This window comes from Triticum aestivum, chromosome 2B (genome assembly GCF_018294505.1).
Source record: "Triticum aestivum cultivar Chinese Spring chromosome 2B, IWGSC CS RefSeq v2.1, whole genome shotgun sequence".
NCBI classification, from domain to species: Eukaryota; Viridiplantae; Streptophyta; class Magnoliopsida; order Poales; family Poaceae; genus Triticum; species Triticum aestivum.
Genome location: NC_057798.1, coordinates 539,123,982 through 539,147,822, shown reverse-complemented (window position 1 = coordinate 539,147,822; position 23,841 = coordinate 539,123,982). Strand labels below are relative to the sequence as shown.

The 23,841-nt window shown below is 44.8% G+C and overlaps 3 protein-coding genes across 4 annotated transcripts; 1 reads left to right on the top strand and 2 right to left on the bottom strand.

The window, feature by feature from the left end:
- The first annotated feature begins 9,972 nt into the window (after nt 1–9,972).
- On the top strand, nt 9,973–16,080 carry LOC123045914 (O-fucosyltransferase 38). Its single transcript, XM_044469160.1, has 12 exons — nt 9,973–10,200; nt 10,853–10,928; nt 11,700–11,767; nt 12,026–12,114; nt 12,195–12,372; nt 13,196–13,324; nt 13,450–13,583; nt 13,663–13,876; nt 13,955–14,139; nt 14,897–14,992; nt 15,096–15,240; nt 15,692–16,080. Exons 1-11 carry the CDS (start codon nt 10,030–10,032, stop codon nt 15,220–15,222), a joined length of 1,467 nt encoding a protein of 488 aa, XP_044325095.1. The 5' UTR covers nt 9,973–10,029; the 3' UTR covers nt 15,223–15,240; nt 15,692–16,080.
- LOC123045916 (psbP domain-containing protein 4, chloroplastic) lies at nt 15,991–17,506 on the bottom strand. Of its 2 annotated transcripts, none has more exons than XM_044469161.1 (5): nt 17,066–17,506; nt 16,828–16,931; nt 16,633–16,741; nt 16,316–16,543; nt 15,991–16,229 (listed from the first exon to the last, which is right to left on the bottom strand). In XM_044469161.1, exons 1-5 carry the CDS (start codon nt 17,376–17,378, stop codon nt 16,165–16,167), a joined length of 819 nt encoding a protein of 272 aa, XP_044325096.1. In that variant the 5' UTR covers nt 17,379–17,506; the 3' UTR covers nt 15,991–16,164. The 2 variants fall into 2 exon arrangements, with proteins under 2 accessions (XP_044325096.1, XP_044325097.1); XM_044469162.1 differs by having other exon boundaries at nt 16,828–16,935; nt 17,066–17,451.
- Nucleotides 17,507–19,807: 2,301 nt separating this feature from the next.
- On the bottom strand, nt 19,808–23,176 carry LOC123041591 (probable cysteine desulfurase). Its single transcript, XM_044464187.1, has 4 exons — nt 22,297–23,176; nt 21,100–21,301; nt 20,488–20,967; nt 19,808–20,392 (listed from the first exon to the last, which is right to left on the bottom strand). Exons 1-4 carry the CDS (start codon nt 23,082–23,084, stop codon nt 19,982–19,984), a joined length of 1,881 nt encoding a protein of 626 aa, XP_044320122.1. The 5' UTR covers nt 23,085–23,176; the 3' UTR covers nt 19,808–19,981.
- Between the last annotated feature and the right edge of the window lie 665 nt (nt 23,177–23,841).

Sequence of the window (23,841 nt, the reverse complement as noted above, 5' to 3'; positions counted from 1 at the left end):
GATCTCCATCATCGTGTCTCCATGAAGTTGCTCGCCAACTATTACTTCTACTACTATGGCTAACGCGTTTAGCAATAAAGTAAAGTAATTTACATGGCGTTTCTCGATGACACGCAGGTCATATAAAAGAATAAAGACAACTCCTATGGCTCCTGCCGGTTGTCATACTCATCGACATGCAAGTCGTGATTCCTATTACAATAGCATGAACATCTCATACATCACATATAGATCATTCATCATTCATCACAACTTTGGCCATATCATATCACAAACCACTTGCTGCAAAAACAAGTTAGACGTCCTCTAATTGTTGTTGCAAGTTTTACGTGGCTGAATTAGGGTTCTAGCAAGAACGTTTTCTTACCTACGTTAAAGCCACAACGTGATTTGTCAACTTTTATTTACCCTTCATAAGGACCCTGTTCATCGATTCCGCTCCAACTAAAGTAGGAGAGACAGACACCCGCCAGCCACCTTATGCAACTAGTGCATGTTAGTCGGTGGAACCGGTCTCACGTAAGCGTACGTGTAAGGTTGGTCCGGGCCGCTTCATCCCACAATACCGCTGAAGCAAGAAAGGACTAGTAACGGCAAGAAAGTTGACAAATCTACGCCCACAACAAATTGTGTTCTACTCGCGCAAGAAGAACTACGCATAGACCTAGCTCATGATGCCACTGTTGGGGAACGTTGCAGAAAACAAAAATTTTCCTACTCGTTTCACCAAGATCATCTAGGAGTTCATCTAGCAACGAGTCATTGGATGCATCTACATACCTTTGTAGATCGCGAGCGGAAGCGTTCAAAAGAACGGTGATGATGTAGTCGTACTCGACGTGATCCAAATCACCGATGACCAGCGCCGAACGGACGGCACCTCCGCGTTCAACACACGTACGGGACGGGAGACGTCTCCTCCTTCTTGATCCAGCAAGGGGGAAGGAGAGGTTGATGAAGATCCAGCAGCACGACGGCGTGGTGATGGATGCAGGGCGTCACAGCAGCAGGGCTTCGCCGAGACTACGAGGGAGAAACGTAACGGGGGGAGGTGGAGGCGCCAGGGGCTGGTGTAAAATCCCTCCTCTCCCCCCACTATATATAGGGGTGCCAGGGGGGGCGCCGGCCCTAGTAGATGGCATCTACTAGGGGGGCGGCGGCCAAGGGGAGGTTTCCCTCCCCCCCAAGGCACCTAGGGGTGCCTTCCACCACATGGACTCTTCCATGGTGGAAACCCTAGGCGCATGGGCCTATAGGGGCTGGTGCCCTTGGCCCATCTAGGCCAAGGCGCACCCCCTACAGCCCATGTGCCCCCCCGGGACAGGTGGCCCCACCCGGTGGACCCCCGAGACCCTTCCGATGGTCCCGGTACAATACCGATAACCCCGAAACTTGTCCCGATGCCCGAAATAGCACTTCCTATATATAATTCTTTACCTCCGGACCATTCCGGAACTCCTCGTGACGTCCGGGATCTCATCCGGGACTCCGAACAACATTCGGGTTTCTGCATATACATATCTTCATAACCCTAGCGTCACCGAACCTTAAGTGTGTAGACCCTACGGGTTCGGGAGACAAGCAGACATGATCGAGACGACTCTCCGGTCAATAACCAACAGCGGGATCTGGATACCCATGTTGGCTCCCACATGCTCCATGGTGATCTCATCGGATGAACCACGATGTCGAGGATTTAATCAATCCCGTACGCTATTCCCTTTGTCTATCGATATGTTACTTGCCCGAGATTCGATCGTCGGTATCCCAATACCTCGTTCAATCTTGTTACCGGCAAGTCACTTTACTCGTACCGCAATGCATGATCCCGTGACCAGACACTTGGTCACTCTGAGCTCATTATGATGATGCATTACCGAGTGGGCCCAGTGATACCTCTCCGTCATACGGAGTGACAAATCCCAGTCTTGATCCATGTCACCCAACAGACACTTTCGGAGATACCCGTAGTCTACCTTTATAGCCACCCAGTTACGTTGTGACGTTTGGCATACCCAAAGCACTCCTACGGTATCCGGGAGTTACACGATCTCATGGTCTAAGGAAAAGATACTTTGACATTGGAAAACTCTAGGAAACGAACTATACGATCTTGTGCTATGTTTAGGATTGGGTCTTGTCCATCACATCATTCTCCCAATGATGTGATCTCGTTATCAATGACACCCAGTGTCCATAGTCAGGAAACCATGACTATCTGTTGATCAACGAGCTAGTCAACTAGAGGCTCACTAGGGACATGTCGGTGTCTGTTATTCACACATGTATTACGATTTCCGGATAACACAATTATAGCATGAATAAAGACAATTATCATGAACAAGGAAATATAATAATGCTTTTATTATTGCCTCTAGGGCATATTTCCAACAGATATATGAACACATCGAACCAACAAACTCATTTGTTCTTGGTGACTCACATCCGGGGTACAATCTAGGATAACAGAGAAATATTTGGCCACTTTGACAATCTTGAGAATAGAATTTGTAATGTCACCAGCCATAAGAGAAATCAACTCGTTTTGAATTTTATGGCTAAGATAATGGTGATGGATCTCTTTATCTTGAATACGCCTAAGATGATCTTGCATTACCAAATCAAACTCTGCAACCATCTCCACACAAGCTAAAAAATTTCCATTACAATCATCATAAAGTTGCTCACTGGATCCTCTAAAAGCCAAATTGCGCTTACCAAGAAATTTCACAATGGCAACAATTCTTAACAAAACTTGCCTTATGTGTTCTTTCTCCTTTGTGATTTGTTGCTGTAAATCTTTGTCAATTGTTTCATGCTTGCTCAGTCTAACTCTCAATTCATTCCATGAGTTCATGTTGGTAATATGGTCGACACTAGCTTCGTGCTCTTTCAGTCTCTCATTAATATGCCTCCAATCATAAAACCCATCATTCCCCATTGCACTCTTGCATTTATCAGAATTGAAAAGCTTACAGCAAAAACAGAACACTTTCTTTGTATGTTTTGAAAACACTAACCATTTTCTATCACGCACCTCTCCAGTGCTCATCTTTCTTGAGTAATGGCTATATGAAAAATGTCTTAAATTTTCATCCAAAGGATATTTAGTGTTTTCTTCTTCCCTTTTAGGCCCCTTTTCCACTAATATGTCCCTCGCTTTGTTATCAAGATTACCCCAATTGCTTGGATCATAAATATCCACACTAACTGGTTCCTCATCAACACTAGTAGATTCTGCCGCAGATGAATTAAATATGGGCTCATGATCACTCACATTGGTATCATCCATGTTGACATCGGCATTGCCTTCTGTAGGCGTATCGCCATCATCTTCTGAATTGCCATTAGTTCGGTCACTCGCAAAAACTATCGCCAACTCGTCTGGATTTCTTGGCGTGCTCGTATCGCTCTTATAATATTTAAAAAGAGATCCGCTCAATTATTCTTTCTCCTCATCTGCCTCCTTCTTCTTCTTTCTTTTTTGACTTCCGGATGGATACTTTCTACCCGTACTCGACATGACCCTGCTGAAAGTGAAAGGAACAATTCACTTTAAAATTAACGCAAAGCTAATTAAAATATTACATTAAGTATAGAAGATCATCTAATATAATAAGAATCTGCTAGGGCATGGTATACGGTATAGTACCTTCTCTCTGTAATCTAATCTGGCAACGTGGGCGCAATGATTCGAGCGCCCTAAAAACGAATCCCTGTTAATCTGTCCGATCAATCGAGAAACTGGGAATCAGGATTAGAAAGAACAGAAATAGGATGAAGATCATGCGAGGGAAGAGGGCGCGTCCAAACATACCTACTACAGTCGCAGCCAAGGTCGAACTCAAAGAGATCCTGCTGCTCCAGTCGTCGCGTACTCGGCTACTCGCGTGAGTCGCGTCGTTCGTTCGTGAGGAACAGCGGAATAGGAAAAGGGCAGGGAACGATCAATCCTAATTCCTAAGTTACAGGAAATCAACCCAACGATTCCTTTCCTCTCCGATCTCTCCTGACCACGTACGTGCAAACATGGGCCAGGCCCAACAGCGTATTGGAATTTTTTTTTTCTAGGCTAGCACGCGAGGCTGAGGCGCTGAGCGAGGCGGTGAGAGATTTTTTCCATCGAAGACATGTACGTATACCTAACGTACTATACCTGGGAGGGGCCCCTGGCTTTTGGGGGCCCGGGGCGGCCGCCCCGTTCGCCCCTCCCCAGGACCGGCCCTGGGGACAGAGATATGGTTAGGCCTTCCACAATGTGTTCGATGCCACAACTCTGAAAAGTATGCCACGCAGACGATGATGCCAGATGAAATATATTTAGCACCGTCCGCACACTGTGAAAGAATTGGGCATCGATTGGGGGTCAGACCCACACATATAAACAAGTGTATATCAGCAACAGTTGTCCCACTAGCAGCGTCTTGCTCCTGGCTCACTGCCGCTTCTTCCCTTGAGCATCAGGCTTAGTTTATTGCTTTGTTGGTTCTGGCATCGGAGCAAGTAGATGCTCCTGTTCCCAGAAATTTTTTTATGGCAGCCCTTGGGCAATGGAGAGCACCGGTGCCAAATGAAGTAAAGGTGAATTTGGCACCACTTTTGGCCTACATAGTGGAGGGCCTTAGATACAGATGGATAGATAGATAGATAGATAGATGAGCTGACAACAATCTTGCTCCAGCACTTATTAACGTTTGATGCGTGACAGTGATCCGGTCCCGTGATTCATTTCATTTTCGCCACTTGCTCCCCTCTCTGTCGGCTTCCTCCGCCTGCCCAGTACAGCTTGCCCGGGTCCCGTGCATTTTCCACGCAATGGACAAAGCAGGGGATGCAAGCAGCGGCGGCAATGGCAATTGTATCTTTCTTTTTTGACGAGGGAACGGCGGCCATTGTACTGCGAAGTGGCTGATATCACCGGCTGCTTCAGGTAGACTGCCAATTGACCTCTGGTTGCAGTCGTGTCCTGATGTTAACCGTATGGCTACTTTTTCCTTGGATCGTTGTCACTGTATTTTGTCGAGATTGGAAGGGGGTTGGTCAATTTTTGTTCCTGGTGGATACGGCAGGCAGGACGCACGCAGATTTCTCTGAACTATAAAATGGCAGATGCACATATATCTGCTATGCTGACATGCGTAGACGCCAGGAAGTGAAGACTAGTAGTACCGGCCATTGTACAAATTGTATTTATTTGACTGGTTAGGTCACACTGGTATATACTTTCGTCGGGGCTGGTATGCTGTGATAGTGCTAGATTAGTTTTTTCACAAGAGCTAAACAGCTGCACAAGTTAAGAAACTCCTACTGTATTACCATGCCATCCAGGTGAAGTGAGCAACTCCAATTTACTAGTGTCAAAAACGTTTTTATATTATGCGACAGAGTGAGTAGTGGTCACAGGAGAAGAAGGTTCAGTCGTGAGACTCGTGAGCTGGTGAGGTGTGGTGGATCAGTGAAGATGAGCACAAATATATCCCAGTTTACCTCATGAAAAAAAGCCTGGTATTGCCCGCATTGCACAGTATCATTGTGCAGTCACTCAGGTCAGTTTATCAGACGAAGACGGTGGCATGCAGGTCATACTGGTGGGGCTCATGGAGCAACAGAGGGTCCAGAGCTTCAAATGGCTCTTCAGAGCTCGGATCCACCGTCCGGCGCGTTGTGATCATATTCATGCAGTGTTGTGCTAAGGAACAGCCCGTGGCTCATGGAGAAGCGAGAGGCCGCATTGCCTGCATGATTTCCGCGGGGAAGGGCCCTCTCCGCCTGTCCGAGTCAGCCAGACGGATTAAAGTACTAGCTAGACCGAAAAGAAAAGGAATTAGCGCGGCGCATGGCAGACAGGACGATCACTTCGCGCTTGTAACTTTGCTGGAAATTTTAGCAGTAGCCTAGCCGCCCGGTGCCGCCATGACGAAAGGTGCGGCGACATGACATATAGGGCAGCGTACGCGGCGAGCGCAGGGTGCGACGACGACACCGAGTGCCAGCGGACCCTCAGCTAGGTTGTTCGGTTTGTGACTAACTTTGCCAAATGTTCCACACCTAAGGTTAGTTTTCATTACGCAATTAAAGGATCTATTGAGTGTCGCATGCCGCCGCCACACACCAATTCAGGGCTGCAGCATGTCAGGCCCCTGTTCTGTCAAAACGCTAAACTTGGCCACCAACAAGGAGGAGCACCAAACAACAGTGAAAGAAAACTGCATAAAATTGGGGAAAGTTTCAGCATAGAGCCACATTTGCCCGAAGATCTGGTGCGCCGTCCGAGCCATTTTACTAGCCCAGTCCCTACAAGCCTTCCCTTCTTCTTTTTGAAGGGCAGCCCCTAGAAACCTCTGTAACACATCTTTGTGCAGTTTCGCCGACAAGGGAAAAGATACATGGGGCGGTCAGATTTGTGCTTTCAAAGTTTTTTTTTTCGGAAAAACTTCCAATCTATTCATCTTCAATCATGGCAGTACAACGAATACCAAAAATAAAAATTACATCCAGATTCGTAGACCACCTAGCAACGACTACAAGTACCGAAGCGAGCCGAAGGCGCGCCGCCGTCATCGCCCCTCCATCGCCGGAGCCGGGCACAACTTGTTGTAGTAGACAGTCGGGAATTCGTCGTGCTAAGGCCCCATAGGACCAGCACCCCAGAACAACAACCGCCGCCGATGAAACATATCGTAGATTGGAAGGATCCAAATCGAAGACACACGAACATAGACGAACAACAACGAGATCCGAGCAAATCCACCAAAGATAGATCTGCCGGAGACACACCTCCACAGGCCCACCAACGATGCTAGACGCGCCGTCAGAACGGGGGCTAGGCGGGGAGACCTTTATTCCATCTTCAAGGAGCCGCCGCCGTCTCGCCTTCCTGAGTAGGACACAAACACTAACAAGATTGAAAAAAACGACTAAAAACGGAGCCCTCCCGCCGGCCCTTGCCAGGATCCACCGCGCCTCCATGGCCCTAGGGCCACCGGAGACGAGGCAGACCTGCGCCGGCGCCGGCGAGAGGCACAAACCCTAACTTTCTTTCTTGGAGGAGGAGAAGGAGGAGGTGGAGCTAATGTGAGTTTTAATTATGATGCAATGATCAGTCTAATTAACTGAAATAATCACCATCCCAGTCATAATGATAATGATAAATCTAATGATAAATCTACTCCCTCTCTCTCAGTTTATAGGACGTGTGCGTACTTCTAGGTTGTCAATTTGACCAACCTAATACAAGTTATATATCACAAAAAAATATATCAATATAAACTTCAGATGTTTTATTTTCAAAAGGTATAATTTTTGTGTTATATAATCTATATTAGGGTGATAAAATTGGCAACCTAGATATACGCGTAGGACTTATAAACTGAGACGGAGGAAGTAATTATAATTAATAATAATAATCTCCCTTTTTTAGACAAAAATAATAATCTTCTCTGCGCCACTCACATTCCTCCGCCGTGTCGGCACGCCCAACCAACGTGTTTGTGCCTTCATGAGGTGGGCGTGCCTGAGGCTGCAACACCCGCGGTGCTCACTTAAAAGCCCCCTTAATTTTAATTCGTGGACACCTAAGGTAGAACAACCAGAGAAGTGAAATATGTGGGCTATCGTGTCCATATCAAACCCGTTGCTTGCCACCTTTTTTTTGAGCATCAGTACAGACACAAGCGCTCATATACACGCGCATACACTCATCCCTATGAACGTACACACGCACACCCTACCCCTATGAGCACCTCCGAGAGACTGAGCCGGCATATCATCTTGAGATTTACGAAGCCACCATAGGCGCCTCGTCGTCGACGGGAACGTCTCCTCCCACTGAAAGCGCATCGCCGGAAATCCTGAAATAAATTCAGGAATAATGCGAGCACCAGGATTTGAACCCTGATGGGTTGGGGATACCACTGTCCACCTAACCAACTCAACCACAGGTTGATTCGCCCGTCGCTTGCCACCTTGAAGAAACCAGCCGCAACGCGAGGTGCATGGGTCTTTCCCCTCTCCTTCTGGATCCTGGGGGTGGTGAACGATGGCAATCTCAAGTTCGCTCCAAAGTAGTCCAGGTCGGGATTTAAACGAAGTCTTCGAGTGGTGAGCAAAAGAGATCAAGACTTGTGACACATGTGCACGCTTGACCTTGGTTCTCACCGTAGTTGATCTTGGCTTCAGAGATCGCCGCTTGCTATGTAGCAACCTCCTCGAGCTAAACACGGGTTAGGTGAAGCTTGTCATGGCCCCAGGCTCCCAGTGGGATCTTGATTCCGGCAACGCTCATGGTGGAGGAGACGAGGTTTTGTATCGGGGAGGCGAAGATGACAATGTCGTTCTTCCTGGGGAGGCCAAACTTCGAGTTAACCTGGCAGTCACAACTGTGTAACTCTTACCCCCACTCACTACGTTGTGCGGCAAGATCTTGCTTGTGGCACCCATATTCCTCTCGCTTGGTGGTGAGTTTGCATGCGCATTGTTTTGAGTTGCTTTCCCTCGGGCTCTCCTCGGTAATGGGTGTCCAGAGGACGTCGAAGTTGGCGGCCATGCCGAAGGCCCCCCCCCCTCCCGTGTCATGAAGATCTCGTGCGCCAGATAGTAGCCTGCCTACCCCTAGCTGGTTTCTAGACCGGAGCTGAGAATAGACGGCGGGCAATCGATCATTCAAACCATGTGAGAGCTCTGACTTGCAGTGAATGAAGGGAATGATGTTGGCGCAACAACACGGATCGAGTGAAGGTCCCGACCAGACAACTTGCTGAAGTTGTTGTCTATAACGTACATGCCTTCGAAGTGCAGAAGTCTTGCATCACGTCGAAGGAGATGGCAAGGATCCAAGCCTCTGCCATCTTGGAGGTGAAGTAGAGGGCGTCAAGGGCGAGATCCCAACCTGATGTGAAGCCACCGACCTTGGTTGAGAAGGCCATCCCCGTCCACTGAAAGGATCCGCGCGCACAACCCTACGTGGTTTTGAGGATGGGGGGGGGTGTCAAAATCATATGAAATTCGAGTTTGGGGGTTATTCATCACCCGTGCGCATTTTGGGGAGCGGTTGTGTCTCATCTGCAGTGACACACAAGCACGTATTAATGGACCGACCCATAATCACGTAGGCACACATACACCAATTTTTGTTGTTTTTTTCTTCATATTTTTTAAAACAAATACATATATTCCAAAAAACTTAATGTAAAATTTTGTTTAAAACACCGTGAATTTGAAAAATGCTAATGTAGTGTAATATTTTTGTTAGTGTAATTTTCATAAAATGTTGATACCATTCGAAATAATTTCTCTGACAAATGTTCATGCATCTCAAAAAAAAAATTACATGAATTTTTAAATATTATATAAAATGTAAAACATAATTTCGTACCATTCAAAAAAAGTAAGTTTTCCTTTAAAATATCCACACATTTAAAAAACATGTTTGTGACTTTTAAGAATATGTTTATACAATGTAAAAAACGTTTCATACTTTTTTATGTATCATTGAAAAAAAAGTTTCAGTATGTGTTGGAAAAATGTTTAACACGTATTCCAAAAATGTTCAAAAACATGTATTTTCTAAAACATGGATACGATATTTATATGAATATGGAAAATTTATAATATGTGTGAAAAAATTACTTCATAATAAATATTTTTAAAATGTTGATCATGTATTTTAAAAAGGTAAACGTGTATAAAACATGTTTCCGATGTATACGATAAATTTAAAATGTGTAAAAAAAAATTGGAAATATTTTGTAAAACAAGTAAAAATAAAAAACCAAATAAAACCGGTGAAAGAAACAAAGAAAACCAAAAACCCGAAGAAAAAATAAAAATGAAAACGAAAACAATAATAATAACCAAACAAAACCGAAAGAGAAAAACAAAAAAAACTCGCGTAGTGGGAGCTACAGTATGGGCCGGTCCACTAGCCTTGCGTAGGAGGCGAGCCGGAGCCGCCGCGGGGGCTTGTGGGCTCTCTCTCCCTCTGTCCCAAAGCCGTGGGCTCTCTTTTCCCTCTCTCCCAAAGCCCCGGCCATGGCGAGCCGCCGCGGAGCGCCTTCGTTATCCCTCCGGCTCCGGCGGCTCCTCCGGTCGCCGATCTCTCGCTGCGCTTGCTTCATAGTCGCATTGACGGTGCTCCTTGTCGTCCTCTCACTTCGCCAGATCGCCCGCGTCGACCTGCCCCGCCCGGACCTGCCCCACCAGGCCCGTTTCCTGATGCTTCCCCTTCACTTTTGTGTCTGTAGTACTATTTTCCCCGCACTAGTTTGCGCGTTAGGCTTCGGTTTTCGATGCGATGCAGGTCTTGTTTGCACAAATTTCTCCAGGCATGTGCCCCCGCTGGTAATTTCATCTCATTTCTTGTGACGCGTCATGCCTTTTGTGCATAGTAGACCAGGATGAAAGTGTTCAATTATTCTTCGTGTTGTTGAAACTAAAGGTTGGTCAAAACCAACTGTTGTAGTTAAGAGAAAGCAATGCTGTTGCTAGACAAACTTGAGGATGGTGTATGATTTAATTGTCATACAGTTAGATTCCTGTTTATTTTTATCCCTTTTTAATGAAAAGCTCAAATACCTGGTGTGAAGTGTATTTCTGATGACTTTGAATACGTTGTTAAGAATTATAGTGCTATCGTAATGCTCAGTATCCCCTTATAAATTTCTATTTCTTGGATGTTTCTTGTATAAGAACTTACCATACATATGCATTTGGAATGAGAAGACCTAGCTTCTTAGAAATCCAAAATTACTTCATGTGCTGGCCAGCCATTTTCTTTTGATGAAATTAATATTGACTCAGTGTGTATTCATGGTACGCTGTTGATTGCTGAACTGGAGTTGTAACTGATGTTCAGGTGCCGAATGAGCAGCTGTGGGGTTCTAATGGCTACGGCTATCATGCTTGTGTCACACCAATCCACAGATATATTGGTAAATTTCTTTCTTATGCAGCATTTTTTTTAAAACATACGGTGATTCCTACTCTGTTTACTAAGTTGGGTTGCTCTAATTGTTTGTAAATTGGTAAGTGTTTGTTGCTGGTGATATGAAGCTGGAATTTGGTGGAAACTAATATCGTCAACCACGCTTGGTGGGGGTTTTCTGTGTACTAATGAAAGTATTACTTGACTATTTGGTCTCCAGTAGGTTTAAATGTGTTTTATTTATAAAGGATGCCTTCACAACAGTGCTACTGTTTGTGGACGTCTCTTTTTTCGAGTAACTAGTGTCTAAACGGAGCAATCTTATGTATATGACTACAATGGTGATATGGCTTAATTAGGATTCTGCAATAGGAGTAAACTTTAGAGTAAACAGAGATATAGCGCTTTGTTCAGAGACCACTTTTACATATATGCTTTCTATATGCTTTGCGGTCCTAATTTCTCCTTTAGTGTAACTACCTTTGATCTTCTTAATTCTTATATGTAAATCAAACATCTAGGTGCAGATGTGCAGTATCTTACATTTGATAATAAGAATATGTGCTTTATGTGCAATAGGAGTGATACAACAACTATGGTATAGCTTATTCTTTGGTCCTTATTCCAGGGTCAAATGTCCCTGAATCTGTATCCTTGTATCTATATTACTCTGCTGTAGTGAAACACCGTTGTGTGAATTCAGTGCACATACATGTTTTCTTGGTAAGTTTCCCTCAATATTGTTTTGTTTAGTAACACCCTTTTTTTGCGTCACCAGCTCCAATAGAGTCGGACCGCTATATGACTGTTAGAAGTAATGGAGGACTCAACCAAATGCGTACGGGAGTAAGTTCGTGCACCAAAACTTAGCTTTTAGCTTCATGGTTTATGTGACTTACACTTGCATACTTTTGCACCCCTGTAATAATAATTGCATGTATATATGCATTTTTCTTCTGAATATACAGTTCTGCTTTGTTGATGTATTTATCTATTTTATTATGTTATCTTCTTGATTATTATCATTAAATTAATGTTTTTCTTGAGATTTGTTCAAGTACGGTCACCAAACTTTGTTTGAATCCTGTTATCTCCCCTCTGCAGATCTGTGATATGATTGCAGTAGCCCGCTTGGTGAATGCAACACTTGTTATTCCTCAGTTAGACAAGCGATCTTTTTGGCAAGATACCAGGTTTTGACTGTTGTATATTTGGTTGATTGTCCAATTTTGTTCATGTTTATCTGAAATTCAATTCGCACCAATACGTGCAGTACATTTAAAGACATCTTCAATGAGCCTGGTTTTATTAAAGCTCTGGAAGGTGATGTCCATATCGTTAGTGACTTGCCTGAAAGTTTGCAATCTGCTCCAAGAGCTCGGAAGCACTTTACTTCATGGTCTGGTGCGAGCTATTACGAGGATGTGAAAGAACTTTGGAAGGATCACAAGGTAGTCTTCAATTCAGATACTCCATTAGCTACCTCAATGCACCGACTTGTAGCTGTTTTCTTTTGTCATAAAAAAATAGCATCCTTTCTGTTCAATTAAACTAGAGATTTAGTGGACTACCTTTTTGCCATTTTTTCTTTATATCCTTCAAGATATTGAGTGATGTGATCTGAAACTTTTGGTTTTGTTCTGGTATGGAGAGTTGAAAGTGCTAACGCATTACACTGTTATCAGTTATTGAAATTATTCTTTATAGAAAGCATCTTCATTAATGTTTGCAAGCAATATGACGTATAGAAATATCGCCATTGTATTTTCTATACTTAGCAACATGGCTGTTCTTTGACATGGTGTTTGCATCAGACATTCTCAATTTGACACAAATTATTTGAGCAACACTTACATAAAAATACTCCCTCCATTCCCACAAGGCCACAAACTCAGATTACAGGTACCAAGATAAAATTTAATGGCTGCTTTGCAAGTCAACTTTTCTTTTCGTTAATCGGGATCATTAATACGCCACAAGCATGCAACGAATGAATGGGAAGGAAGTAGCTGAGTGTCATTATGACTACATGCATGTAACTATTAAAAAGTTGCTAGCACGAGGAAACATCATTAATTTTTGCCTCGGTTACTGTTGGTGGCCTTGTATTGATGCAAAATGTATTTTTGATAGTGGTCTTGTATAAGGGAATGGAGGGAGTATAGTTTTTCAAAAAAATTGTTTGAATAATTTGATTTTCTTCTTCTTCTGGACCTGGAGTCTGAAGCTCATTTATTTCAGTTCACCTGATCACCTCCGAGTTATATTCTACAGGTAGTTCACATCCCAAAATCTGATTCACGGCTTGCAAACAATGGTCTTCCAATTGATATCCAGAGATTAAGATGCCGCTGTCTTTATGAAGCATTGCGTTTCTCAGATCCAATCGAGGACCTTGGAAAGGCATGAACATTCTCTTAGTAACTTAAATCGTTAACTATGATTGTGTTACAGTCTTCAATTTGCATTTGGAGATTTATGACACTCTGTAAACTAGGTTCTGAGCCAACATAACACTTGCACAACAGAAGCTTGTGGAGCGTCTAAAATCACGTGGAAAGTTTATTGCTCTTCATCTACGATATGAAAAAGATATGCTAGCATTCACGGGCTGCACTTATGGTCTGAGTGAATCCGAAGCGGACGAATTGAGAATCATGAGGTACGAACAATCAACACAAATTTGAGCAGTTTTATTTCTACATGGAAGTTATATTAACTGGCTTCATGTATCACAACAGGGAGAAAACAAGCCATTGGAAACTGAAGGACATAAACTCAACAGAACAGAGATCTGGAGGTAATTGTCCATTGACTCCAGGCGAGGTGGGGATGTTTCTACGTGCGATGGGATATACCAAGTCCACGTGGATCTACATTGCAGCTGGTGAAATTTATGGTGGTGATAAGTATATATCAAAATTGAGATCGTACTTTCCAAACTTGGTTAGCAAGGTTGTTAGCAGTGTTACTTCTTTTATTGATTAGCTCCACCATCCTTCACCATTCTACTAAACTAATTTACTTCTGCAGGAAGTACTGGCAACAAAAGAAGAGCTTGAGAAGTTTAAGAATCATGCTTCTCAAGTTGCAGCCCTTGACTACATTATTTCAGTGGAAAGTGATGTGTTTATTCCATCACACTCCGGCAATATGGCAAGAGCTGTTGAGGGCCATCGTAGATTTCTGGGTCATCGCAAGACTTTAACTCCTGATAGGTAAACATATTTTCTTATTTAACGTGTTACCCTTCCCCCCCCCCCCCCCTATAGTTTCCCTCAAAACAACACTTTATGTAATAAGATAGTGACCACTTCAAAATTATTTCGAAGGTCTTGTATGTCATACAAGAGTACTTACTTAAAAATTAGAGCACCTGATGGGCTCCGCACGTGTGTTTTATGTGTGGGTGTTGTGGCATCTAAGAGCAGCTGGCTGTTAGATGTACCTAGTTTAGTGCAGGAGTATCTCAGGGTGTGTAGGAGTCCAAGTAAAGTCTTCAGTAGGTTGTTTTAAAGTCAGTTTGGAATAGCTCTATAAAGGAGCAATCTTGTAATAGTTTCCAGCCGCCACCAAATGGTGCATTGCCTGCTTTCTTTACAAAGGGGGTTAATGTTCACTGAACAGTATTCCAGCTTGCGGCAGCTGGAAATAATAAGATTCCTCCTTTATAGAGCTATTCCAAACTGACTTGAACAAAACCGACTCAAGACTCTACTTCTAATAGGACTCTACTTCTAATAGGACTCTTTACACACCCTGGATACACCGCACTAAACTGGAGCCATCTAACAGCCAGCTGGAATCTCTTAGATGCCACAACAGGGCATGTGTACCTGCGCATGTGAAGTTATGCATCCTTAGTGGAACTATGTCCTATTACTCACAAACAATACTCCTAATGTTTGATGTCTATGAATCTTGACCGAGTGGATGGGTGCATGCGGACTAAGTCCTGTTGCATTTAATCTTCAGGAGAGGATTGGTGGAACTCTTTGGCTTACTTGAAAAAGGAGAACTTATGGAAGGTCCTAAGCTGTCCTCACTTGTTACTAAAATGCACAAATACAGGTGATTTGATTTTATTGAATATATGAGAATGTTAAATATCACATGCACATTGCTTCTGTTCCACACTTTATGGATTGTACTGAGTTTGCATCTCTGTTTTTAGGCAAGGCACCCCAAGGAAGAGATATGCGTCCTTGCCCGGGAGCAAGGGCAGAGCACGTCTTAGGACTGAGGAATCCTTTTATGAAAACCCATTCCCGGAGTGCATCTGCCTGACTGGGAAGCATTGATGTGATGATGGTGTTAAGGTATGCCACTGTCCTCTAGCAGCATTATACTGACTTGTTAGTTTGGAGGTAACTTTATTTGTCTCTTCAACCTTCTGACAACTACATGAAAAGTATGTGTAGTATGAAGACCTAAGTACAGAAAAAGTTGTCCACTTTAGAGCAATTTTTAAGATATTGGGAGGGGAGGCCCCTTCCCACCCTAGAGTTAACTTATTTGTTCTAGCTTGCCTGTGAATATCGATTTAATGATAATGCTTTCAGCAACTCTAGCATAATGCTGGTCCTTCTATGACTCTGATTGAGATTTTCCTTTTAGGTTATCCATGAGGTTGTTATGCATACACCATTTTTTTTTTATGTTGTAGTTGCTGCTCATATCATTCTGTAGCCATTTGTATTGCTTTATTCCATCAAACCTTAGCATATCTTAGAACCATTTGAGTGAACTTTGAACTGTTCTTATTTGCAGCTACATACTGTCACGTATACTGGAGCTCTAGTGATGCCTTGAAAGTTGAAATCACACTTATACTCCATGACGCGTTCACACGAGTCAGGCAAGGGCATAATTCTTTCCCTGATCTAGATGTAAGAACCCTATATGGAGGCCGGCAAGTGTAGTGAAACAACTCTACATGTATCAGCCTATCAGTTCATTGCCAGTCATATAGATTTGACCTGTAGTAGGCTATAGCCAAGGAAGCTTCAAACGTGCATTTATGTGTTTAGGCCTGGAAGTTGTTATATGCGCTCACGAAGGCACCTTTAGATCTGAATTCTTACTGTAACTAGAAGAGGAAGCTTACATACAATGTTCAATTTCTTCAGCTAAATAATCATCGTTACAAATGATGTGTACTTACCCTCCCTTTACATAACGGCATCCCTCATTTTCTCTAATAATAAACAGATTACGTGATGAACGAACCCAGTGGAACCACCCTAGACTACGCGGAATGATTCTGCTATTTGCTTCAGATCCTTGTAATGCCTCTTCCATTGTAGCCCTGCAAAAGTTACACAATTCCTTTTCAAGATGAAAAAGGTGACCATAGAAATCAACACCATATAGTGATAAGGAGAGTTATTTCACCGTTTGCAGTTACGCTGAACAGGTAGAGTCTATTCCCAGCAGCCGTAGCCGTGATGAAGATGTGAGGTGGTTCCAGCTCGAACTGGTAGTAAGTTCTTCCGGAGTACTCAGCTGTGGCTGTGGACAGAACCTTCCCTTCCACATTCTCGCCGATGACCTCCGGTCCAAAGGCGTTGATCACCTTCTCCGGCGTGCCGATCTTCTCGATTGTTGCATCGTCAAGGTCATCTGGGCAGTTTGACCATGATAGTCAGTGCCGTGAGGCAGTTACCAGGCTACGAAATATGCCAGGAAAGAAAAGTTTCTTGAGGGCTCACCTGCAAACCTACGAGTGGGCGCTACGATGACAGATAATCGGCCCTCCTTGGGGTTTCCGAACCGCAGGTCGATCTCCGTCCCACCAAGATCAGCAATCGACACTGGTGTCTAAATCAGAACGTGGTTTTTGCATCAGAATGTGTGACTGACTATGTTCTGAAAGCTGGATTTCTGTCAGTAGCTCCAGTTCTCACCTCTTCCCAGCCATCAGGAACTTTGAAGCTATACGGGATGATCGGGCTCCAGCCGACTCCGTGGCCGCCAGACTTTTCGTCCGGCCTGCGGTATGTTTTCCAACCTATCTGAACAAATTACATCCTTATGACATGCACCATGAGAATATGAAAGACTTCCTTTGAACTGAACTAGCAAGAACAAAAACATCCTACTAACACATGGAATTAGTAGATCAAGATGGCAGCAAGAACCAACCATTCTGATCAGGGCCAGACAGCCCCGGGATCCTCCCTGCCAGCGGGCCCTGCTTGGCCGCCGCCAGGCCATCGCCTGCAAAACCAAGCACCGAAACTCCACAGGCTGCCGCTGCAGAGGCCAGTGCATTTCTCCTCCCTACCAAGGCCACCATCACCCCCTCTCTCTCCTCCTCTTCATGTGGTCCTGACAGGGTGGGCCCACTGCCGCACCTCACAACCGCAGGAGCCCTCGCCTTGGTAGGGTGGGCCTGCTTTGTGAGGAACAGAGAGGAGGAGGAGGAGCTTGGCGAGAAGAGGGCCAAGCTGCTCATCTTTCCTAGCTAGAAGTCTTCCTGCTCCTCCTGCAGGCTGTGTGATTCGGCTCTGCCTGTTGTTCTTGTGCACTGCTGCTGCTGCTTCTGGTTTTGCCTGGAGAGAATTATCTCTTTTGTTCGGTTCGTCTTCATCATACGTACTCCACACGGGCTGTTGTGGGCCGCAGGGGATGAGTGGCCAGGAGGGTTTGAGGGTTGAGACCAAACATCTCACCTCTACCGAGTTTGTTTTCACTCAATGGGAAATCATTTTTTACTTTTGCTGATATCTGAGTGAATAAATAAATGCATAAATATCAGCAGAGCAGGATGTGTGCTTCCTTGAGGCAACTTCCCGTCAACATTGTCAAAAACAAGTTTTTCTGATTATCTGATAGATAAAAGAAAACTATTAATATGAACCACACGCCAGGGAAAATATCATTCTGGCAGTCGCTGGAACATGCCACGATGGTCACACGCAGGCTAACCAGTTAATTAATTTCTCTGGAACCCTAAAAAAAAAGAAAATTCTCTGGAAGCATACACGCACTCCTAATTTTTAAATAAGTACCCCGCTTAGCAACGCAATCCACATGCCATATCGTGCTGACACCTGACATCTTAGCTACGCGTACATACGCGGTCCGTCGCCGCGTAGACCAGCTGGATTTGAAAACCTTCGTTTGAAAAAAAAATTAAAAGACCCGTTGCGAACTTGGATGGTTAGAGGCACTGTGGTATCCCAGCCCACTAGGGTTTAAATCCTGGTGCTCGCATCTATTTCTGGATTTATTTCAGAATTTCCGGCGATGCGCATTCAGTGGGAGGAAATGTTCCCGTCGACGATGAAATGCCTACGATGACTTCATAAATTTTAAGATGATATGCCGGCTTAGTTGCATCTGTACCGTGTTAAAAAATTTTAAAGACCTGTTTACTTCTTCTTTTTTCTGAAACACGGTCACTTAGGTCCTGATTCATTAAAAAAAAGGATCGAAGAGAGTTGCCCAGTTAATTAACGAAAAACCAGGCAAAAATCGTCACAAGATGCCCGTAAAAACAAGGCACACAGGTCGACCTAGCAACCCACACAAGAGCGCACACACGCCGTCGAGGTTGCAATCCGGTGTCATCGTCATCACACCTCCACGTGGGCGAATCCGACTCCACCATCAGCGACCATCGAAGTACCTCACCGCAAGCAAGCGCTGAGGCCTGCGCCGGTCAATGCCAAACAGCCCACCGCACGTGCCGCCGATCAGGCAGCTCCAACTCTGTCAACTAGCAATGCAAGGGAAAAGCAATGGGCCTGCCACGAGCCGGCACCGAACCAATGCAGGGGAAAGACCTGTTTACTTCTCCTTATGCTTAATGTTTTAGCTTAGTATTACTTGCGTCTTGCGCTATCACTAGTCATATCGTTCTGATTTTGCGCGTCTTTCTTTCCTTTGTTTTACCAAGATTGGTATCCATTTCTGACTTCTCCAGAATCTTTGTACGTGCGTGCTTATGTATGCATCTGGCTGGAATTCCTGCAGAAATAGGAACGCGGGATGCCAGCCAGAGGTCGCGGTCTTTACAAATTCTCCCGCGACTGTTCCTGGGGTTCAGATTGATCAGCGCGACAGCGAAATCTGCAAGTACACGAAGAAAAACGGGGGAGGCACCGTCGTACCGCATGCGATCACTATCGCATCTCTTGATCATTTTGCCGGAAAAACTTCACGTTCTGTCATTCTGTACCTGCAGCAGTGTCACATTCATAATTCATATTGCATTTGCCTGGCAGAGGGGTGCGCAGATAGCGTCCGCCATAGTGCCGTTCCTGGTAACCAAGGAACGTAAGCTGTCAGGGCGACGCTCCGTTGCTACACCCCTTTCGCTGTGCACCGGAATTTATTTCGTGGATGCACCGTTCCAGGTCCATTCCGGCAAGGGGAGTGCAATTAATTATTTCGTGTCGCTGTTCACTTATCTTAAACCGACGTGCACGCTTATCTACCAACGTATCATGTTTGACCATTCAGTAGATCGACCAGTCGTCATAATCAGATATGCAAAATCTGATTTCGTTAGCCTTCGAGCATGAAGTGCCATTCTTAGGTCGCGATCATTTCACACCGGTAATTAATCGAGCTGCCAGTTGGCACAACTATCATTATTTGTCCAGAGTCTGGAAGCAAAACAGTTAAATCAGCTTGTACAACAGAGTGTAGATTGAGGACATCATTTACTATGTGCAGTGTAGTTAGCCGACATAAAATTATGTTGCCCCGCAAAATGGTAAAATGGTACGCCGTAAGATAGAAAATCTCGAGTTACCATGTGAAATACACCCAAACACAGCCTTTTACTTATCTTATTATAAAAAGCAAAAAAAAGTATGGCCTTTTCTAGTTTTACAATGAGAAATAAATAGACCAGCACATACAAAATTGTTCTGATATAGAAAACAACATTTTCATAAATTGGCATCCATCTTATTTACACATTTATTTTCTAGTGTGTTAAAGGGCAGCTTATCACCGCAACTTGGGCTAATGCTCGGACATCAAGAATAAACTAACAGTGGTAACCGGCGAGATGCTCTACCAAAGTTACATTATGTATCTATAGTTCTATATATGGAAAAGAACTAAGTCAGGGTCTACCCCTTTTGGAATGCTAGCAATCTGATTACTAATATCCGGCATGGATAGTGCAATTTTCTTGGCACTCTCTAAGTAGCTCTCGAACTTCTTATGATTGACCTCAGGCTTGTCCATCTTATCTGCAAGCTTTGGCTGTTCATTTTCGTGCTTCAATGGTTCTATTCCAAGAGACAATTCCTCCCTCATGAGGTGGTACTTGACTGCCTGTTTCCGAAAGTTCCAGTTGCCAGCGATCCAGTCGAATTTGTACAAAGGGAGCAAGCGGTGTCCGTATGTCGCTATGAACTCGATGGCCGAAAGGATGAATTTAAACTCCTCTGTGGAGAGGTAGTAACTAAAGCTCAACCTGGTCCATCCTGGCTTCAGTCCACTGTAACCCTGAAATTTTTGTGATGGCAAATAGTAACATTAGTACCTTGTACTAAAACAAGCAAGCTGGCTGTTTTGACCATTCATTCTAAAGTTTGTGATACCTCAAGGACAGCCGACCGAATGCGAAGTGAGAGCTCGTCATCGACATCAAGCAAGATGTGACCATAGGGACCTGCACAAGCACAACCTCCCCTCGCCTGGATGCCAAAAAGATCGTTCAAAAGCCTAGTCACAAAACGACCGTGGAGGGGTAGTTGCTTGCGTCTCATCGTCTCCAATGATTTATCACAACTAGGCTCACCAAAATCATCAAATGGCTTCTTCGTCACTATCACTGATGGGTAGATTAGGAATGAGAAGATTGGTAGACGATGAACACTTGTGTTGCTTAGCACCCTAACGTTTGGATTATGGGCAAGCCTTTTCATTGCCACCTCTGAGAACACTCGCTCACGAAGGTCCATCGTGTCATAACCAACATACTCCTTCACCCAAAATGCAAGTGATGCACGGATCTTTTGTAATATCGGTGGTGTGCCAGCATCCTCCCGCTCCTCGATATCGTTGTAGTACAATGTATCCTGCACATATCATACCATTAGTTATTTATATTATTATTTATGGTAATACCGCGAACTATTTATGGCACACAACACAAATACCGCACATATCACACGAAGTACTTGACACTGATACTTAATTTGTTTGCCCACCTCCTCATTGAAGCCATTGACATAGGCCACTGTGCCACCTCCGCACGTCGATGGAGGCTGAGAATTGAGCCTATACAGGGATTTGTTCATCAAAAGGATGCCCGGCGTGCCAGGCCCCCCGACAAATTTGTGAGGGCTCAAGAAAACGGCGTCGTACCCATCGACTTCACCAGACTTCATATCAATCTTGACATAGGGTCCACTGCACAAAGGAGGATAGTAATTTAAGTTTCTGGACGTAGTTTGTTGGTTAACACATAAAATAGTATGGTTTCAAAAAAAAAATAGTAAATAGTAGACATTAAATGAAGCACCAGTTGGAATGCCGACAAGTTAGAAATTCAACATCGTAAGACAATAGGATATGGAATGTTTCCAAGGGGTCTGTAAAGTCAAAATATTTTGTTGTCATGGTGCTCTAATGTAATTATTAACTGGGCTTTTTACCAGCTAATTTCCACCTCTGGTACTAAAAAAATCAGCTTGCTCCAACACGCAAGCAACATTGACCATGTAGTCACAGTTGATCTTGCATTTGCCAAGTATATAAATCAGCACATAACATAAGTCAATGTGAGATCATGTCTGAACTAGTGTTTGGATCAGTTCGGGTGCTGTCGTGTGCGTGTCATTCCCATTATTTTAATGCAAAAAGGAGTAGAAAAAAGTTGCTATAGTGCTGACAAGGCTAGTGTGACCAACGTTCAAGAACCTTGCAGGTCATTGATTGTTACATCAGCTGTTTCTTTTTGAGTTGTTTATTTTCTTGTTATGTATGATGCAGAAACAAACAGCAATTTTGAATTAAAAAAAAGTAGGACTTCCTTAGAAAAACGGTGGTAATTTCTTCTGTGGTTATCTTTGATTTTTTATTTATTTTGATATTTGGTAGTAGGTTCGACAATAACAACACATGAACTATGTAGTTTTGAAAGAAATGGAGTTTTTAGGCTTTGAACAGAAATAGGTAGTAAAGGAAGGGCTTGTTTTGTAGTAGAAAATATTACTCTATGTAGGAGCAGAAAAGAACATATAGTATACTAACATTTTGTAAGAGCTTAATAAGACCAACTATGGTCGTTAGCTTATTCATAAGAGAGAATGGAAATCAGATTGTCAAATCCATGCAGGTCACATGCGATCCACGAAAAGGAGTGCTAAGGAAGCAAGTATCAGTGTATCACAGGTGTTACTCACCTCGCGGCGAAGTCGAAGCACGCGAACGCGCCGTGGTGGTGCAGAACGCGGGCGATCTCGCGCGTGTCCGTCATGACGCCAGTGACGTTGCTGCACGCCGAGAAGGACCCCAGCATCGGCCGGTCCGCGTACTCTGGCGACCCGAGCGCCCGGCGGAGCGCGGCCACGTCCACGAGTCCGTCAGCGTCGACGCCGATCTCGACCACCTCCGCCAGGCTCCGCCGCCACGACAGAAGGTTGGAGTGGTGCTCGTACGGCCCGACGAAGACCACCCAGCGCTCCTCGGCGCGCAGCTGCGCCGAGAGCCGGTCGCGCATCTCGACGGATGGCAGCGCCACGCCGATGACCTCCTGCAGGCGCTTGATGGCCGCCGTGGTGCCGGCGCCGCAGAAGAGCAGCGCGTCGCCGGGGCCGGCGCCCATGCAGCGCTTGATGTAGCGCGCCGCCTTGTGCACCAGCCGCGTCGTCTTGCTCCCGACGTGGCTGTCCTCCGTGTGCGTGTTCCCGTAGAACGGGAGGACCTCCTTCACGAGGTAGTCCTCGATGTAGCTCAGGCTCCGGCCCGACGCCGTCTGGTCGGCGTAGGTCAGCGCGCGGCGCCCGAACGGCGTGTCGAACTCGACATCCTTGCCGATGAGCTGCGACCGGAGCCACTCCACCTTGTCGTCCGCTGCCGCCGCGCCCTTCTCCGACTTGGCCGTGACGCCGAGAAGGCTCAGCAGGGTGGCGCTCATGGCGCCCTCCACCGCGTGATCCATGGACGCCGCAGCTTTCGCCAGAGACGGCATTGAGTCTCCTTAGCAGGCTAGCGGAGTTGGCGATGGAGCGATGGTATTAGTGGCAAATGGTGATGGACAAGATCTTCTCGGCAATCAATGCTAGTATATGGGAAATGGTTTTGATGTGTATCGCTGGCAAGGGCGCGCACGTATATATAGCCACCGCTAGCTTCACGTGGAAAATAATCGCATGCAACTATGCAAGTGCACACATGAGTTGAAGGTGTTGGACGGTGTGAAGGACGGAACACGACATGGGCGAGGGAGTATTTTTCAATATATAATGCTTGGTCAAACGAAATTGCTTCCTGTGGAACAACTATACTCGTGTGTTTTAGTAGTACCATTGATTGGCATTGCATCTAGCTATATCTAGCTAAGAAAATTTTCATCTATTTTACAACGTGCGGCATTCTTTCCAACTCATGTGGGGGGTTTCCTATGAAACGCCACCGGCAACAACCAATCATTTTATTTTTGAGTTTTCTTCTTGAGTTGGAACCAATCATATTCCTTTTCTTTGGAACATTGTACACTTGAAGTCGCTTACATACACGAGCATACACTCATCCATATAAACGCACGCACACACACCTTATTCCTATGAGCATCTCCGAAAGATTGCTGGCATGTCATCTTGAGATGGCGAAGTCGCCACAGACGCCTTCGTCGTCGATGGGAACGTCTCCTCCCATTGAACGCACATCGTCTGAAATAAATCCAGAAAAAAGTGAGCCCCAATGTCAAGTCTAGGACTTGAACTCTG

Excerpts from the sequence above, each read along its gene's own strand:
- LOC123041591 (XM_044464187.1), bottom strand. The coding sequence starts at position 23,084 with ATGCCGTCTCTGGCGAAAGCTGCGGCGTCCATGGATCACGCGGTGGAG. Across the intron at positions 21,302-22,296 it reads TGCTTCGACTTCGCCGCGAG|TGGACCCTATGTCAAGATTG; the intron begins GTGAGTAACACC and ends TCCTTTGTGCAG. Across the intron at positions 20,393-20,487 it reads TTCGGTCGGCTGTCCTTGAG|GGTTACAGTGGACTGAAGCC; the intron begins GTATCACAAACT and ends CAAAAATTTCAG.
- LOC123045916 (XM_044469161.1), bottom strand. The coding sequence starts at position 17,378 with ATGAGCAGCTTGGCCCTCTTCTCGCCAAGCTCCTCCTCCTCCTCTCTG. Across the intron at positions 16,742-16,827 it reads TTCCTGATGGCTGGGAAGAG|ACACCAGTGTCGATTGCTGA; the intron begins GTGAGAACTGGA and ends GTTCTGATTTAG. Across the intron at positions 16,230-16,315 it reads GTTCAGCGTAACTGCAAACG|GGCTACAATGGAAGAGGCAT; the intron begins GTGAAATAACTC and ends TAACTTTTGCAG.
- LOC123045914 (XM_044469160.1), top strand. The coding sequence starts at position 10,030 with ATGGCGAGCCGCCGCGGAGCGCCTTCGTTATCCCTCCGGCTCCGGCGG. Across the intron at positions 10,201-10,852 it reads GCCCGGACCTGCCCCACCAG|GTGCCGAATGAGCAGCTGTG; the intron begins GCCCGTTTCCTG and ends ACTGATGTTCAG. Across the intron at positions 13,584-13,662 it reads GACGAATTGAGAATCATGAG|GGAGAAAACAAGCCATTGGA; the intron begins GTACGAACAATC and ends GTATCACAACAG.